Source organism: Talpa occidentalis, unplaced genomic scaffold, assembly GCF_014898055.3.
Source record: "Talpa occidentalis isolate TD23 unplaced genomic scaffold, MPIMG_talOcc4v2.1 talOcc4.9, whole genome shotgun sequence".
Lineage (NCBI taxonomy): Eukaryota > Metazoa > Chordata > Mammalia > Eulipotyphla > Talpidae > Talpa > Talpa occidentalis.
Window position 1 is genome coordinate 4112086 of NW_023605305.1, and position 16186 is coordinate 4128271.

The following is a 16186-nucleotide window of genomic DNA, read 5'->3' on the forward strand; positions in this document are numbered from 1 at the left end:
GAAAGGCAGTGGCTTCCTCAATCTCAAATTCCAAAACCCACAGCTTTGTAACCTCCTCATCTCTCACTTCTCCCCCTCTTTTAGCAAATGTTTTCTGATAGGCCAGACCCTGTTCTGGGAGGAACAAGCCCAGACTTGCCCTGCCCTTAAGGGCTGACACACTGTGTGCAGGAGTGCCTCACCTTTCCTGCTCACGGAAGAAAGCACATCTTGCTGAAAAGTCATCAGATTTGTTTTATTGGGTATAGAGAAGCAGTTCCACTGTTCTTTAACAATATAATTTAGGATTAGTGATCTCCAGCTCAGCTAGAGTCCCCGCAGGAGCCTGTTCCCCAGTTTTCTACCTTCATTGCTGTGGCACTGCCCTCTCCCAAATGGGTATTTCTGGAGGAGGGTCCACCAGGAGGATGAATCCTGCTCTGAACAAGTGCCTGTAGCTCCAGAAGACCCAGGGATTGGAGAAGAGCTTGTTTTTCTGGTCAAATTTGATTCCTTCCATCTTACCACCTCAGTAACAATTTTGTTCTAGACCAGGAGTCATGTGGCTCCCCACAGAGGGGAGCTGTGGTGCTGGGGGGGTAGCAGGTCAGTCAGGAGAGGCAGGCAGCCTGGCTCTATGGGACACAGAGCCCATCCCACAGACCGGGTTGGTCCCATGATCCATGCTGGCCCTGTCTTATTTCTGGAGAGTCACAGACATCTGTTAGAAAACAGCCAGGTGGGAGGCTCCACACAGTCCGGCTTACCCAGCATCCCCTCACTAGTTCTGTTCCAAAGTAGCAGGTGGAAGTTCATTCAGCTCCTCCTTGTCTGGGTACATGTCTGGCACCTTATTCCTCTTGGTGAAGATCTGATTGATCTCCATGAATGTCTTGCCTTTGGTCTCAGGGATGATGAAGAAGGTGTAGATGGTGGTGAGGAGGCAAACCACAGCAAAGATGATGAAGCTGTAGGATTTGAGGGCCTCCTGCAGAACAGGGAGTGGGTCGCTTCCTCGTATGGGCTCTTGCTTTACTGCTGGGGCATTTTATGAATTCAGGGCCCGGGGTGCACTTACTTGAATGAATGGGAAGACCAAGCCCACGATGAAGTTGGACAGCCAGTGCACACTGCCCCCTACCACGTAGGCGGACGCCCGAGAGGACTGCAGGAAGATCTCCATGGTGAGCAGTGCTGGGATGGGACCTGGGGAGGAGGAGGAGGAGCTGGGTTCCCTGCAGGCAGAGCGAGCCCACAGAAAGCCCTGAGCCCTGGGTGGGAGCATTGTGTCTCCAAGACCCCTGGTAGTGTGCAGAAGCCGTGTGAGAGGGCCAGCGGCAAGGGTGTTCTAGAAGGGGTGCGCCCCATGGGGCTTCTGCACCAGTCATGGGCAGCATGTTGCTCCTGACAGGCTGCCTACCACCTCCCCCCACCCATTCTCCACCCAAACCCTGTGCAGGGGAGACAGGGAGAGGTCATTGGGGACAGCATTCAGTCCCCCCCGAGCCTCCCCGAGGAGCTCAGGCCAGAAGTTTCTAGAGCTGAAGGCACAGGAGAGGGGCTCTGGGATCCATACTAGGGCCAAGGGCATGTCCCACGACGTAGGAGAAGACGCAGGCAATGCTGAGGTAAGGCATCCAGGATACTGTGTCCTGTGGGGGAGACCAGAGCGGGTCACGCCTGGCGAGCAGAGCACCTGGGGCGGGGAACAGCCAGAGGGCCAGTCGCTCGGCCTGGCTCAGGGGAGGGTGGACTCTGGCTCTGCCAGCTGGATGTCATGGAGGAAACCAGCTGGGCACGGGGAGGGCTATGCGGGTGGGCTGTGGGCAGTGGCCCCGGCATCTGACTCATGGTATTTGCTGCAAATAGCATCGCTCCGGTCTCTTCTCCTTGTCCTGCAGCTGAGGGTGCAGGGTGACCCTCCCTTGCCTGTGGGCCCCAGGCCCTCCTCACCTGCAGGGCCAGGGCCACGGTCAGCACACAGCAGGCGGCGAAGCAGATGAAGAAGCCCAGAAGGAGCAGAAACCTCCGCCCCAAGTACTCCACCACGAACACCTGGGGACAGGCAAGGGGGAGCAGGCAGGTTCAGGAGCCCCCAGGCCAGAGTGGGGGATCTGTCCCATGTGCCCCCTTCCAAAGGACAGCCGTGAAGACACCCTGCGTGTGCGCCCCCTCAAATGTGCCTTGTGGGGCACCACCCCACCCAGGGGCAAATGTCAGATGTCAGAGAATGCCCCCTCACACATGAAGCTTCTGCAGTGGAGGGGGTCTCCCTCTTGGGGGGCCCTAATGGCCTGTCCCCCACAAGAGACAGGCTGCTGCCTGAGGAGAGCCCAGAGGCTAGGGGTGAGGGGCACACTCCCAGCTCCTTCCCGGCCTGGCCTCCCCATGGTCAGGGTGCCCTCTGTCCTGCGGCCAAGGGCCTGGGCTCGTGGGACACTCACGGCGCAGATGGTGATCAGCATATTGACCGTCCCCGTGCTGACCGTCACGTACTGGATGTGGTCGGTTTCCACCCCTGCGCTCCTGAAGACCTGGTCTGTGTAGTAGAAGATCTGGAAGGCAAGCCAGAGGCTGGAGGCGCAGCCAGGCCACGGCCAGAGCCTCGGGCACCCCCACGCCAGGACACCCCTGCCGGTCCGGCCCCCGCCCCATACCGCGTTCACGCCCGACAGCTGCTGGCCGGCCATGAGGACGATGATGGACACGACCTGCCAGCGCAGGGACCGGGTCTGGAACAGCTTCAGTACGGAGATGAAGCCCGCGGCCTTCTCGGCCTCATCCTCCTCCCGAATCTCCTGAATCTCATCCTCCACGTCATCCCAGCCTCGCAGCTCCCTCAGAGCTGCAGGAGGGAGCAGGGGCGTCTGCGGGGGGCTGGCCACGCCTGCCAAGGACAGGGACCTGCAAGCGCTGTCCCCCCCCCGGAGGTGGGAACGCAAGCCTTACCTTTCCTGGCAGCTTTTTCATCTTTCTTCTGAATCAGCAGGTACCTGGGGCTCTCAGGGGAGAAGGGCAGCAGAAGGAGCTGGACCCCCGCCGGCACCCCAGTCAGCCCCAGGAGGATGGGCCAGCCTGCAAGGAAACCAGTGTCTCATGCCGGCTCCGTGGCCTCCGGCGGACAGGCTGCCGTGTCCTCAGAGCCTCCACTCTGGCCCCCGTTCCAGGCCCAGCTGACCCTGAAGCCAGTCAGTTTCCCTGCGTTGTCCACAGCGGGCGGGGACTGCCTCCCTCCTGGCCACGGCCTTGCGAACTCTGGCCCCCACCCCGCCCCCTACACTGGAACTCTTCTCACAGAGACCCCCTGAATTGCCACACACACTCCTCACTCTTCAGCCTGCTCGCTGTGACTGCACCTCTATGCCTCAGAACCCACGTCTGTAAAGGGGTGCAGCAGCAGTCTGCTCGCCGGGGCTGTTTGGGGGCTCATGTGGCTATTGCAGACCTGGTGCCCGGCCGGGGTGAGCATGAGCGTGGTCTGAGCAGTGATGATTCCCACTCGGAGGTTCGAGACGCAAGACCAGGAAAGGGAAGGTCACGCAAAAACAGTGACGGAGTTACTGCGCACCTACTACATGCCAGGGCCCTTCTCTCTGGGGGAGGTGGTGCAGCGCCAGAGCCAGGTCATGGATGGGGTGGGCCTGCAACACCCCACCTTCCCTAGGCCCAGGGGAGAGCCCCTTTCCTGCCCGGTGGAAAAGCATCACCCCAGGGCAGGGCAGCAGTGCCGCTGGAGGCTCAAGAGACGCCTGGGGCACAGAGTGTGGCTGCCTGGGGGCCTCGCTGCCATGCCCCAGGCCCTCTGCCAACAGCCCCCAGCAGGCAAGAGAAGGTAGGACAACACAATTCCGGCCCAGTGGAAGCTTCCATGCCTGGGAGGGACTAGAAACCTCAGCCAGTCCACCACCAGCGCTGGGCCCGGGCCTGATGCACAGATGCCAGCATGGTGGGGACAGGGTAGTGTGGGGTTGTGTGTGTTGGGGGGGTTGGCGCAAGGTCTGTGGCCCATCGGAGCAGAAGACCAGCTCATAGAAACACCCAGACAGAGAGATGGATGGGTGGGTGTCAGGGGGTGGAGGATCCTAAGCTCACCAGTTTCGTGTGCGAGGAGCGTCCGAAGACCAAAGACCTGGGCCACCAGGATGCCAATGGTAATGAAGAACTGGGGTACCACCCCGAGGGCCCCCCTCAGGTTCTTGGGGGCCAGCTCCCCTAAGTACATGGGGGCAACATTGGAAGACAAACCTGGGAGGTGGGTTGAAATAGAAACACGGTCAGGAAATCTCAGTCTGGCAGGGACAGCCTTTACCTCAAACACCTGCATTCCTACTGAGAAGTTGCCACCCAGGGGCAGGCTGCCCAGCATGGGGGGCTGGTTTATGAGGTGAGAGACCCCAGGGGAGATTGACCCTCCTCAGCAGGAGGGCACTGAAGGAATTAGTGAAACAGAACCCATGAGAGCCCTCTGCAAACTTTAAATTCCCCTACAAAGGTGAGAGGTTGCTGTTATTAACTCCTTTCTGATAGAGGGGTTCATATGCTCAAATATTTCTCAAGCACTTTCTGACCATGATCCAGAGTGGAAAAAAGAAAGAAACCTGTTTTCACTGAAGCCCTGGTTCTCATGTACGGATGCGTGAGGCCAAAGTCAAAGGCCGTTCTTACCTTTACCACACATGACGAAACGAACTCGAATTGCAGAAAAGACAATGCTGCTCACTAAAAAGACCCGTCCCCCACCCCGCACCGGTCCTGACTTGCAGTTTCAAAACTCCCAAGATAAAGGATCAGGTGGGAAGGGACCTTCTGGATCTGGGATATTTGCTTTTCAGCCTCTGGAAGAACAGCTTTCACTGCAGGAAACACCAGGTGACCACACTCATGCCGTCCACCCGTGAGACGGGGTGGCAGGGGCACATGGGGGAGGTGCTGGGGAGTGAGCTTTTGGGAGCTGAGGGTCAGGAGCAGCTTGAACCTAGGGACCCTGACTGCTTCAATCCCAGGGGCCTCCCACCTCGATGATCCTGATCACGGCAGGCCGCCTAGGGCCACACTGTTTACCTGCACATATTCCCACCAAAAACCTGGCCACAATTATCATCTCGAACGACTTGGCGGTTTCACTGCATCCCATCAGGATGGAGGAGACAATGGAAAAGATGTTGTTCAACAGCAAGGTCCCTTTCCTGCAGAGGGCAAATGCCAGTGTGAGAAGGAGTCGCCCATCGTCAGACAGATGGTCACTGAGTGGCTCCCCATGGCAGCCACCACTCTGCTGTGAGGTTTAAAACTCCCCAAGACCCACGGCTGATGAGGTCAAGGGCACAGGCAGGCTGGGGATGGTCTCTGTGAGCCCCTGTGGGGCAGCTGCTGGGAGGGAGGAGGAGAGGAAGGATTAGGGTCAAAATAAGGGGGTGCAATTGTACGGGGAATATAACCCAAATGAAAATGCATACATTGTGCAAAAACGGAAAATGATATAAGAATTATATAAAATAAAATATATTAGACATAAAAAAACCTAAAAAAAAAAGTCAATAGATTTTGATACCTACCAACCTTAGCAACCTTTGAATGCCACCAATCTGAGCAAACTGTAAGTAGAGGGAACTGATGTAAGCTGATCAAGGGTCTCTTTTAATAATCATAACAAACAGGGCCTCCCTGGTGGTGCAGGGGTTAAAGACAGAGCTATCAAGCTATCGCCAACCACTGTGGCACCAGTTCGATCCCCTGCCAGGGAGCTGATCCACATGGCGCAGCAGACCTCTCCTGTCTCACCTGCTGCTCCCGCAGCAATGTATTTCAGTAGATCTTCTTGTTCTGTGCCCCACTCTGTCTCTGGTGAATGCTCTCAACCCCCCCACCCCCCGCATCTCTGGCCTGCACCCCAGCTCTTATATGCATAAATAAATAAATCTTAAAAAAAAAAAAAAAGAAAAGAAAAGAGCAAACTGGGGCTTGGTTTGAGTAAGAAAAATACTGTTAAGAGAGCAATGAGCGTGGGAGTTAGCCTGATCTCTGAATCCACCTGCTACTTCCAGATCCACCCAAGAGCCTATAGACTGGTTACCCCCATTTCTAGCCCTAAGCCCTTACCTAGACCCCAAATATTTTGTCAACCTCTGGTTCCCTTACAGCCACATTAGAAAACACAGGTCTCGGGCCTCCCCGCTGGCACAGCGATTGAGCGCTGGGTTGCGAAGCTGCCCGCAGCCTCTGCAGCGCCGGTTTGATCACCGGCCACTGGGTGAGGGTCCCACATGGCGTGCAGACCTCTCCTGCCGCCTGCTGCTCCCCTCAGCAGTGTACTTCGGTCCTTCTGCCTGCTCTGCTCCCCGCTCTGGCTCTGGTGAATTCTCTCACCCTCCCGCGCTTCTGGCTGTACCCAGTGCTTGTATAAATAAATAAATTAATTTAAAAAATACTTAAAAAAAACCCAAAAAACCATAAGTCTCCATGGTGGATATTGCCTCGTCTTGCAATAAAAGTTTCAGCGTTAGGCAAAGGTTTAAAACTGATGGGGTCTATGAGGTTCGGGAATTGAAAATTCACCTTCTCTTACCTGCCAAGATTATTCACCATGGGGCCCACCAAGAAGGATCCCACAAGGCCTCCGAAGGGAAACATGGACACAGACACAGACCACAGCAAAGTCAAGGAAAATTCACTCAGGTAGTCACTGGTTCTATCGTAGAAGGTTTCGTTATAAAACTCCTTCATGATCTGGAGAGGAAGCAAGACAGGACCCCAAAATAATTTAACCTGATTTTTCAGAATGAACAAAGTGACTTGCTGGACCACCCAGTGGACACACAGGTGGCAGCATGATTAAGTGGGGGAGAGGGAATGGGGACAAGCTGTCATCACCAGCAAATGGCAGAGGGCAGCCGTGGGGCCGCTGCGAGGCCACTGAGAGCACGCTGCCAGGGCCACCCCTCGCTCCAGGAAGGACTGATCCAGCCCTCCAACCCGCTGGAAGGTCCCTGCCCCTGGGTCTCCCCCTCTGACAGCAACGAAGAGCAGAGCCCCCTCCTGGAGGGCAGCCCCCCCTTGCCCACGGGCCTGACTTCCTAACAAGTTGAGCCCTGGGGACCTGGTTCCTCCTCATGGGCCTACAGGGGAGCAAAAAATGACACCCCCGAATCTGTCCTTGGCAAAAGGTTGATGTCGTGGGAGGGGACTCTGAAGGCTGTGTGGAGATTGCTTTTGAAAAAGGTATTTACAAGCAAAGCTCTCTCCCAGGAAGACCTGTTCTTATCTCTCTCCAGTGGAGAAGGCAGAGCTGAAATCTGCATGTCTGTCTACTGTGCCTTTTCCAGTAACTCCTCCACCCCTTCCTTCCTTCTCCCCAAAGTTCCCCATCTTGCTCAGCTATTGAGATGGTGTCTGAAGCCACTCAGTCATGCTGGGGTCTCCCATGGGTGGAAGAAGGCACACAGGTGATTATTCAAGCTGTTTGGCTTTTGTGTCATCGTCTGTCTGATGTTGATTACCTGTGGCCTAGGAGAGTGCAGAAGGCACAGGGGGGCTTCCTTTGCACCCCACAGGCTGTGCTGGGCATCCCTGGGGTGTTTCCCTTTCCCTTCCCTGGGGGACCCATGGTATGGCCCCACACTGACCTTGCCCGGAACAGGTTACCCCAAACCCACCACCTACTGGGGTGGGTTCTATGTCCCGCTCACCCAGCGACCTACCTCAGAAGGGGAGTTGATGGAGGACACATTGTACCCATACTGGAAGGACGACCCAAAGGCAGCGATCAGTGTTGTCAGGGCAAGCACGCGGGTCAGCCTCTGCAGGGGGAGAGGTCAGGGGAGGTCAGGAGGCGGCCCTGGGGGCTGAACACTCTCAACTCTCCTCACAGTCTCAGAGAGCTGTGGCCCCACAGCGTTTCAGCTGCCCCCATCCAGCTCCAGGCTCAACTCAGAGCTTCGGAACACCCTTCTCTGCAACTGTGCAACCCAAATGTCACCCAGGAGAGTGGGGAGTCACTCTTGGGTGGGAACCTTGGGGACAGAAGACACAGAGAGGCTCCTGACACCAGTGCAGCTGCATCTGATGTCCACATGCTCTGGGACATTCCTGCCACACGGCCACATTTGCCAACTGGAGCTAACGTGCTCCGGCACAAACCCCCTTAAAAGTCAACGAGAAACGATGTGAACAATTTTAATTATTTAAGGTCACCTGTAGCCCCTGGACTTTGGCTGAAACAGGCAGAAGGCACAAAGAGAAACGTTTAAATAGAGATTTCTGGGGACTCTAGAGCATTGTGACCATGTCCCTGCTAATGCTTGAGGAGACGGAGCACTCATTTTAGATAATCTTTTGTGGCAAGGGGACGTTCATTACTAATGAAAAGAGGGAGAAAGTACAGGTGGAGAGAGAATCCACCAGAACCCACAGATGTCATGTGGGGTTTGCCACTGTCACGGCTTAGCTTCATTTCTTCAGTTACTTTATCTTTGAAAGGAGGCGAACAGCATAACTGGAGCCCAGTGACACCCAAGGTCAGTGAGGCTGTGTGGGCCGCAGGGTGGGCTGCTGTCGGGGGGAGCTCCAAGCCCACCCCAAAGTGCCGTGTCCTGTGCCTTATGTTCTCCCTTAAGGACTTACGTCCTCACTTTACGTCGTCATAGGGTCTTGGAAGCTGTGACTTCAAGCAAAATGATGTAACAGAACCATCTAGTCATAGATGAAGTGATATCACAAAAATAATTTCTTAGGGCAGATTTCTGACCAGGACAACATCCCCAAACTCCTAATTAAAGACCCCAGACACGTCTAACATTGAACAACCATTTGTCTTCATTCATTCATTTCAACCCTCCACCTGCTTATTCCAGTTTAGGGTTGAGGGGTGCGGCAGGGGTGGAGGCCTCACACTGCAGCTCAGGGTCAAGGTCAACCCCAGGCAGGATGCCCTTCTACCCAGGAGGGGGGGTGGTTCCTGGGCTGCTGCTTGAAACACCTGCGCTTGCCAAAGGTAGGCGGTGTACAGGTGTGCCCCCTCCACACGCCCCACCGGAGACACGGGGCAGGGCAGACCAGACACAGCTCTGGGCACTGCCCCCCCCACACACGCTGAGCTGAGCGCCACCCCGAGTGCTGAGCGCTGGGGATTCAGGGGAAACAAAACGAAGAATCCTCCTAGAGCTCTTCTATTGCGGGATTGTGTGGACAGAGGGGAGAAGGGAAGGCAGGAGGGAAGAAGAGAGAGGGGTGGAAATAGCAAATACTGATGAAATGTTTCCCTCTTCTACGTCTTTCCCGAAATAATAATTAACCATAAATGCCGCAGGCTTCATTCAAGCTGCCAGGTGCACCTCCTGCCCTCTCCCTGTTTGACAGGCCCTAAGGTTTGAAGTCCTGAGCACACTCAGCAGGGGAGCTGGCTGGGGCCATGAGGCTCCTGCCCCTGCGTGGGGGAGAAGGGGGCCCGCCAGGCCGCATCCGCAGCCGGTTCCCAGACTGCTTTTATGGGATCGCAACAAAAACGATCAGCAAGACCTCAGCGCAGAGCATGGCACGTGACCCCGAGTGCTTGCTCTCCACCTGAAACGTGAGCCAGGGGAACATTCCAGGGACCTGCCGGAATCAGGGATCATCCTTGGAAATGGCAAAGATATTCTGGGTAGGTTTTCGCATAGAGGTGCAAACACCTTTGCTCGTTCAATAGTTATTTACTGACAGCTGATGACACCCAGTCTGGTGAGCTCCTTGGGAAGCCAGGTGAGGGATTTGGTCCTGGGCTGGAACAGAGCGCTAGGGAAGGGGAAGGGCCACAGAGGACATACAGCTTATTAAAATGACAAGAGACTCAGCAGTCTCCAGGGCCCAAAGGGGGCTGTCTCCTCAGAGGTCCAGGGGAGCCAGGACTCTGGGCCCTGCTTCTGGGAGAAACCAGACCACAACCCTCAGGCCCACACAGTAAATGGTGCCCTGGTTTTTTGTGATGCTGCGAACATTTTGCTGTTGCTGAGACACCCACCCTCGGGGGCCCTTCTAGCTGGGGTGAGATCAAGGACGCAGGGAAGGAAGGCCCGCCCAAAGCCTGGCCCTCTGGAATTTGCCTACACGCCCCCATTCCACTGTCAGAGAGACGGGCTCCGTTAAGATTTTTCCTTGGCTGGAATCTCCAATCAAAGGAAACGTTGGAAAAGCTTATTTTACGAAGCATCACTCCCTCCGGTTCCATCCTGTTGTTTCAAGTGGCAAAAGTCCATCTTTTTATTATTCCCATTTTATAGGCGAGAAAATGGAGGCACAGACCAGTTGTCTGTGCCATAACTTGACCCAGTCCCGAGCAGGAACAGGAGGGGCAGGAACGAGTCCAGGTACCCCCACCTCCCAAACCGCTGGGAACCCCTGGGAACTGCTGAGCCACAGAGCACCTTTGGGCCTTGCCGAAGGCCTGGCAATCACACCCAGAACTGAATATTGACCATCTGCACAAAAATATGCCTCTCCCCACAGATGTAAGCAGATGCTGCAAACCCGAATAAAACGCACGTGTCTTAAAAGTGTTAATAAATTCAAATGATCTTTCTGTCATTGTGTAATTTCCTCAAGCCCAGGACTCTAAAAATATAATCCAAATGATATGGGCAGTAATCAAAATCCAGAAAACTTTTATCTCTAAAGAAAGGGAGACTCATCATTTAAAAGGTAGAAAAACCGTGAATTTAAATGAGATGGAGGGGCATATTTCCAGGCCCAACTTCTACTCATGTCAAGCAGCTATGCTATTTGATGAGCAGGTTCAATAAAATGCTCTGAGGCCAGAATCAGTTCCCCAAACACTGCAGCTTGGGTAAGGATTTTGATGCTGCTTTCAGAATCCCCTCGCCTTAGGGCCTCAGGGTTAAGGTGGTTGGGTGTCTTTGCAGTCTCTTTAATCTGATTACAGGTACAGGCTGTCCTGTTGGAATGAGTGCCGAAGATTCTCTAAACCTGGACATACCCAAATCTCTGCTCCAGTTCCTGCAAACGTCTGGCTGCTTGGGGAGGGGTGGTTGCCCCCAAAGGGTCCTCCCCACACAGGGCTTGCCAGAACGCCTCCCAACCAGGCCAGCAGTGGCTCTCCATGTCCCTTCCCTGGGGGCACACTTACCCCTTTCTTCTCGGTCTCCTTCATCTTTGCTCCGAAGGGCAGTGTGTGGCTTGTCTCCTTCTAACCAAAATAACAGATGCACTGAGTGCAGAGAAGACATTCCGGCTGCACTTTGGCCACGCCAAGGAGCAGCCAATAGCATTTTTATAACCCGTCTAAGGCGGAAGAACCTTAGACCTGGGGCTTCATGTTCCTTTCACTTCTTGAAATGAAATGTCTGGGATTTAGTTCAGCAAGTGGGCACCCCCAGAACTGCAGACACAGCCCTTCCTGACTGGGACCATCTGCAAGATTTCCTCTGCAAAAGCCTCCACCAGTCAGGCTCACCGAGTGACAGAGGTTATTTCTGTCAGAAGCACGCGGAAAGCAAGAGCTGCCACCGACCAGACACCGCACCGGGGCACTTGGGGGCCAGAGACAGGGACCCCAGAGACTTCTCAGAAGCGGTTTCTGCTAGGAAGCCTGTTCTAATAGAGTCAGCTTTAGCCCAAACAACCACACTACACTGTCTTGGAGAGCTTCTGGAAAGGTTATTTTCAGTGTTATCATCATTCTTGCAAAGGCAGAGAATACTCTAAGGCTTTCTATGAGCAGGGCAGAGAAAGTGAGTGACGCTGCTGGGCTGGGTCCTCCAGGCACGGCCAGGCCACTGCCAGCCCCTTGTGCTGGGCACACCAGTTAAGAGCAACATGTAGGGTCCAGGCCCACCAGGCCTTCATCCTCACAGGACATAGTCCTGGTTTCAGTTGCTCTGGCACAAATCTGGTTCATTAACTCATTCATTCCACTCATGAGCCACCTTCAAGCAGACAGCAGCTGGGCGTCCCGAGTGGAGGGCACTGACTGGGCATCGGCGGCAAACTCAGGAATTGTAGCCAGGCTCCTCTGTGTGGGAGACCAAGGAGCTGACGGTGTAATAGGCTCTGTGTGGGGTGGAGCATGGTGCGTGTGTGTAGTATGCGTTATGTGAGATTATGTATGTGTTGGGGGTGAATGTGGTATGTGTATGGCCATATGTGATGTTTGTGTGGTGCATGTGGTGTGTATGTGAACAGTACTGTGATGTGTGTGGCGAGTGGCACAGGTGATGCGTGTGGTATGGATGTGTATGGCATGTGATGCATGTGGAACAGGTGTGGTATATATGATGTGTGTGTTGTGTGGCACGTGTGATGTGTGTGGTATGTATGTGCTGTGTGTGTGTGTGTGTTGTGTGTGGTATGTTGGGGGTTGCCGAGGCCCCTTCACAAGGCAGGACTGACCATTTCCTTTCACCAACTTCACTTACTATCCTTCCTGCATCACAGCTCTAACACCACGATTTCTAGTGAGGGTTTGGCCAGGCCGTTTCCCCGATTATTTCAAAGGGTTTGGAACAATTCTCCAGAGAAAACGCTCTTCAGTTGGGGGTGAGGGGGGCGGGGTCACCTACCGGGGGGGACAGGTCGTGCACTCAAAAAGAAATGGCGGCGGCTCTCAGGCACCAGCCAGGGTTAGGCGAGAGGGAAAGAGCCGGCTCCGGCCCGGCCACCCCCGCGCTCCCCGGGCGGCTCCGCAGCCGAGAGCTGGAAACGCGGATGATGGCGGCTGAGGACGCGACCTCCGCCAGCCGGGGGCAGCGAGGGCGGCCTGAGGGCCGGGGCCGCAGGCTCTGAGGGGACTGTTTGAGGAGGCGCGGGGCGCGGTACCTGCTCCTGCGGGTCTCCGGATGACGCGCGCAAAGCCCGGGCACCACCAACGCCTCGGCGTGGAGGGCGGAAGCACGAGCGGGAGAGGGCGAGGCGGGAGGCCGCCATGACGCCCGCCGGGCCGCTCCTCGGTGGGCTGCGGGGCGGCGCCCAGGGCCAGGGAGCGCGGGCGCTGTAGTGCCTCGGCCACCGCAGCCCTGGCCCCGCTTAGCCCAAGATCCCCGCCCCGCTGCGGGCTTGAGGGGCCTCCAGCCCGGGCTTGGATGCCATTGGGTCTGGCGAGGCCAGGAGGCCCTGAGGACACTTGGGGAGGCCCTGGGGACACCTGGGGGAGGCCCTGGGGACACCTTGGGAGGCCCTGGGGACACCTGGGGAGGCCCTGAGGACACCTGGGGAGGTCCTGGGGACACCTGGGGGAGGTCCTGGGGGACACCTGGGGAGGCCCTGGGGACACCTGGGGAGGCCCTGGGGACACCTGGGGGAGGTCCTGGGGACACCTGGGGAGGCCCACTGGGGAGGACCTGAGGACACCTGGGGAGGCCCTGGGGACACCTGGGGCCTCCAGAGGAGCCTGCAGTGTCGGAAATGAGCCCGCGTGCCTGAGACTGTCCCTGGCCAGGCCCTCTGTGTCCCCTGCCAGGTCTTCCCTGGCCCAGCTTGACACCAGCACCGCTGACCGCTCACCTCTAGCTGCCATGGGGCCTGTGGGTGGGGGCGGGGTGGGGCTCCTGGGGGTTCTGGGGCCTCTGCTGGTGGGGACTGTCCCTGCCCGGGGCCTTCCAGGCCCCTGTCTCAGGCCCATCTGAGGTGTGTGGCCTGGGATCACTCACTCGAGTTGTCTTCCGTTCTTCTCCCTTAACATCCGTGTTTATTAGCCACCGGATCTGAAAACGGGGTTTGGTCTCAGATGCCCGTTGGCGGCCTCACCCTCTGCACCCTGCCCTTGTCTCTGTCCTGTATGATCTAGGAGGGGAACCTGCCAATTGGGGCCTATTTTCACCTTGGGTTTAACGTGGCAATAATAAATAATACTGATTAACCCGAGAGCTTTTTGTCTTGGTCGCAGATCGCAGGCTGAGGCTGCCCCCTGCAGGCAAGGCGCAAGTCAGAAACCACCTTGTGTTTTGAAACTAGGTCTCCTGAAAGCCAAAGAAGGACTTTTAAGGTAAAGGGAGAGTGGCCAGTGGTAGGGCCACACCCCGGACTGGCAGGGACTTCCTGACTTTCCCCTCCCCAACCCTTACAGTTTGATTCATCACAGGGAAATTTTATTAGGATTTTGCCATTGAGGGAGAGAATGACCCCTCGCCAGTTTTCTTCTCTAACTTCTCATGATGGGTGAAGTAACAAGAGGATATGGGTCCAGATCTCAATTCCCATATAGTTATTAACAGAAAATGCAAATATATTAGCTCACAAGTTTGGAAGACTTGTCAGATGATTTTAATCCTAGCCTATATTTACTGAGCCTACTACAGAACCAGAGGGCAGACATAATAGGGTGCAAAAGCAAAAAGGGCCTTGGCCTCATGTGACTTAGACTCTAGTTGGGGAAACAGGATTTCGTCAAATAAGCACATTGATGAATTTATAATCATAAAGGGGCTCTAAAGGTGGTGCAGGTAGTTACTGGTCAGTGAAGTCTTCCTAAAAATGTGAACTCGAGCTGTGATGGGAAGGGAGGATGAATAGAGCCACCCAGACATGGGCGGGATGTGCAAAGACCCTGTGGTAGGCAGGAGCATAGTGTCCTCAAGTAACTGCAAGATTGGTATGGCTGAAGGGCACAAAGCAGAGTGCAAGGGGGAAGGAGAAGGCGCTTGGAGAGGTGGGCACTGCTGGCCGTGGTAAGTCTGGAGTATTGGTCTAGGAGCAGATAGGAGGTGTCAAGAGTTTCGGAGAGTGATTGGATTTGTGTTTTTGAAAGTTCACTCTGGTTTCTGAGAGGAGATCTGATGAGGGCGCAGTGGATTTGGGGAGGGGGAGAGGAGCAATGATTCTTTGTCACACACCAGGTGAGAGATGATGGTGACTTGGCCCAGGAGTAGCGGTAGAAATTAGAGAAGTAATACTTCTGACAAATATTTGACATGTACAATTGACAAAATGTGAGCTATAGGATGAGGGGAGGGGGAAAGAAAGGGATTTCTGTTTTACTGTTATAATGAAACAGAAAATTAAAAAATGAGCTTTCTGAAAATGAAACTCTTCAGAATTATTTAGGGAATTTTAAGCAGGAGGTAAAATGCTGAATTAGCACCACAGAGCAGACTGAAAAATCCCCAGGCTATTCTGGGACCAGGAAATGACACCAAGACTCATTCACCGCTGGTCTCACCTCCATGAGGAATGTTCTGGAATTGCAGCGTTTTGCCATGGGCATCTATTGTACAAACTGTTGTGGCTCATCCAACCCACCCCAAATTCATTTGCTCGGTTCCTTTTTAATAGCAATAGAATTTGGGGTGGGACACCTCACTGGCCCCAATAAAGACTGCCTCCCTTTTGCCCTGGCGGTTGGCGTGGATATGTGACAGAGTTGCCTAATGCAGCGTCTGTAAAGGTGTCTGGGAACCTGGCCGTCTTCCTTGTCCCTGTCTCCATCCTGCTGCCTGGAATGCAGATGCCACCACCTTGGACCATGAGGTTGAGTCACGTGGGACGGAGCAACACGCAGGAAGGAGATGGGTCCTGACCTAAGGCGGTGCTGTGCCAGCCCCAGCCCACCCTTCTGGACATAACATGGCAAACATCCTCCATTCATTTTCTGATTCGAAGTTGAACTAAATTCTCACTGATAGGACAATTAAACAGCCTGTTAGGAGAGAAAATGGAAAGGGATCCGGTCCTTGAAGAAGCTCTAAGAACATTTTTGTATATGTATTTGCTTGTCTGAATTGACTAAGGCCTAAATCGGGTTAAATTTTTTGATGAAATGGCTCTCTGCTGCATGTGAACGGCCTAAGGACCTGTGTTGTAAGGGAGAATGCCCGAGCCCCCCCAGGTTGCTGGGCTGCTGGATGCAGATGTTAGTGGAGATTGAGCCAGGCTGCTGTTTTTATTAGGGCTGCATTTGTTTTTGTTTGCGTTCAGATTAAAAAGTCGTGTGGGGTTCTTCCATGGCCTGATTTCCCCCTTAAGTCCTGTTTTTTCTATGTGGCTCAAAGTAGATTTGGGGGTTCTAGGGACCTGCCTGGGACATTAGAACAGAATGTTGCATGTGCCTTGGGGCACAGTGAGGCTGCTAGGTGGGTGCGGTGTAATTCAGGTCGCTTGATTGGAGGGAGGGGCTGGAAAGGAGGGGACAGAGGGTCATCCACCCTGCAGCACTAGATAAGAAGTTCCAACAGGTCCTGGCACAGATCCAGCTACCCTATTGGGCCCTTGTTCTGTGTGTGTGGGG

At 54.9% G+C, this 16186-nt stretch overlaps 1 protein-coding gene across 5 annotated transcripts; it reads right to left on the bottom strand.

Annotated features, from left to right (window-relative positions):
* Positions 1-229: 229 nt before the first annotated feature.
* Positions 230-13490, bottom strand: SLC2A5 (solute carrier family 2 member 5). 5 transcript variants are annotated; one of them, XM_037498663.1, is made up of 13 exons: positions 13468-13490; positions 11096-11155; positions 7677-7775; positions 6545-6705; positions 5041-5165; positions 4072-4224; positions 2929-3054; positions 2637-2824; positions 2424-2534; positions 1933-2034; positions 1556-1631; positions 1058-1185; positions 230-967 (listed from the first exon to the last, which is right to left on the bottom strand). In XM_037498663.1, exons 2-13 carry the CDS (start codon positions 11117-11119, stop codon positions 761-763), a joined length of 1500 nt encoding a protein of 499 aa, XP_037354560.1. In that variant the 5' UTR covers positions 11120-11155; positions 13468-13490; the 3' UTR covers positions 230-760. The 5 variants fall into 5 exon arrangements, with proteins under 5 accessions (XP_037354560.1, XP_037354558.1, XP_037354557.1 ...); XM_037498661.2 differs by lacking the exon at positions 13468-13490 and adding an exon at positions 12784-12860; XM_037498660.2 differs by lacking the exon at positions 13468-13490 and adding an exon at positions 12528-12675.
* Positions 13491-16186: the final 2696 nt, after the last annotated feature.

What these genes read in the sequence shown, in the direction of transcription:
- SLC2A5 (XM_037498663.1), bottom strand. Translation starts at nt 11,119, where the DNA reads ATGAAGGAGACCGAGAAGAAAGGG. An exon ending in TGAAAAAGCTGCCAGGAAAG is followed by an intron (nt 2,825 to 2,928) that starts GTAAGGCTTGCG and finishes TCCCTCCTGCAG; the next exon opens with CTCTGAGGGAGCTGCGAGGC. An exon ending in TGGTCTTCCCATTCATTCAA is followed by an intron (nt 968 to 1,057) that starts GTAAGTGCACCC and finishes CCTGTTCTGCAG; the next exon opens with GAGGCCCTCAAATCCTACAG.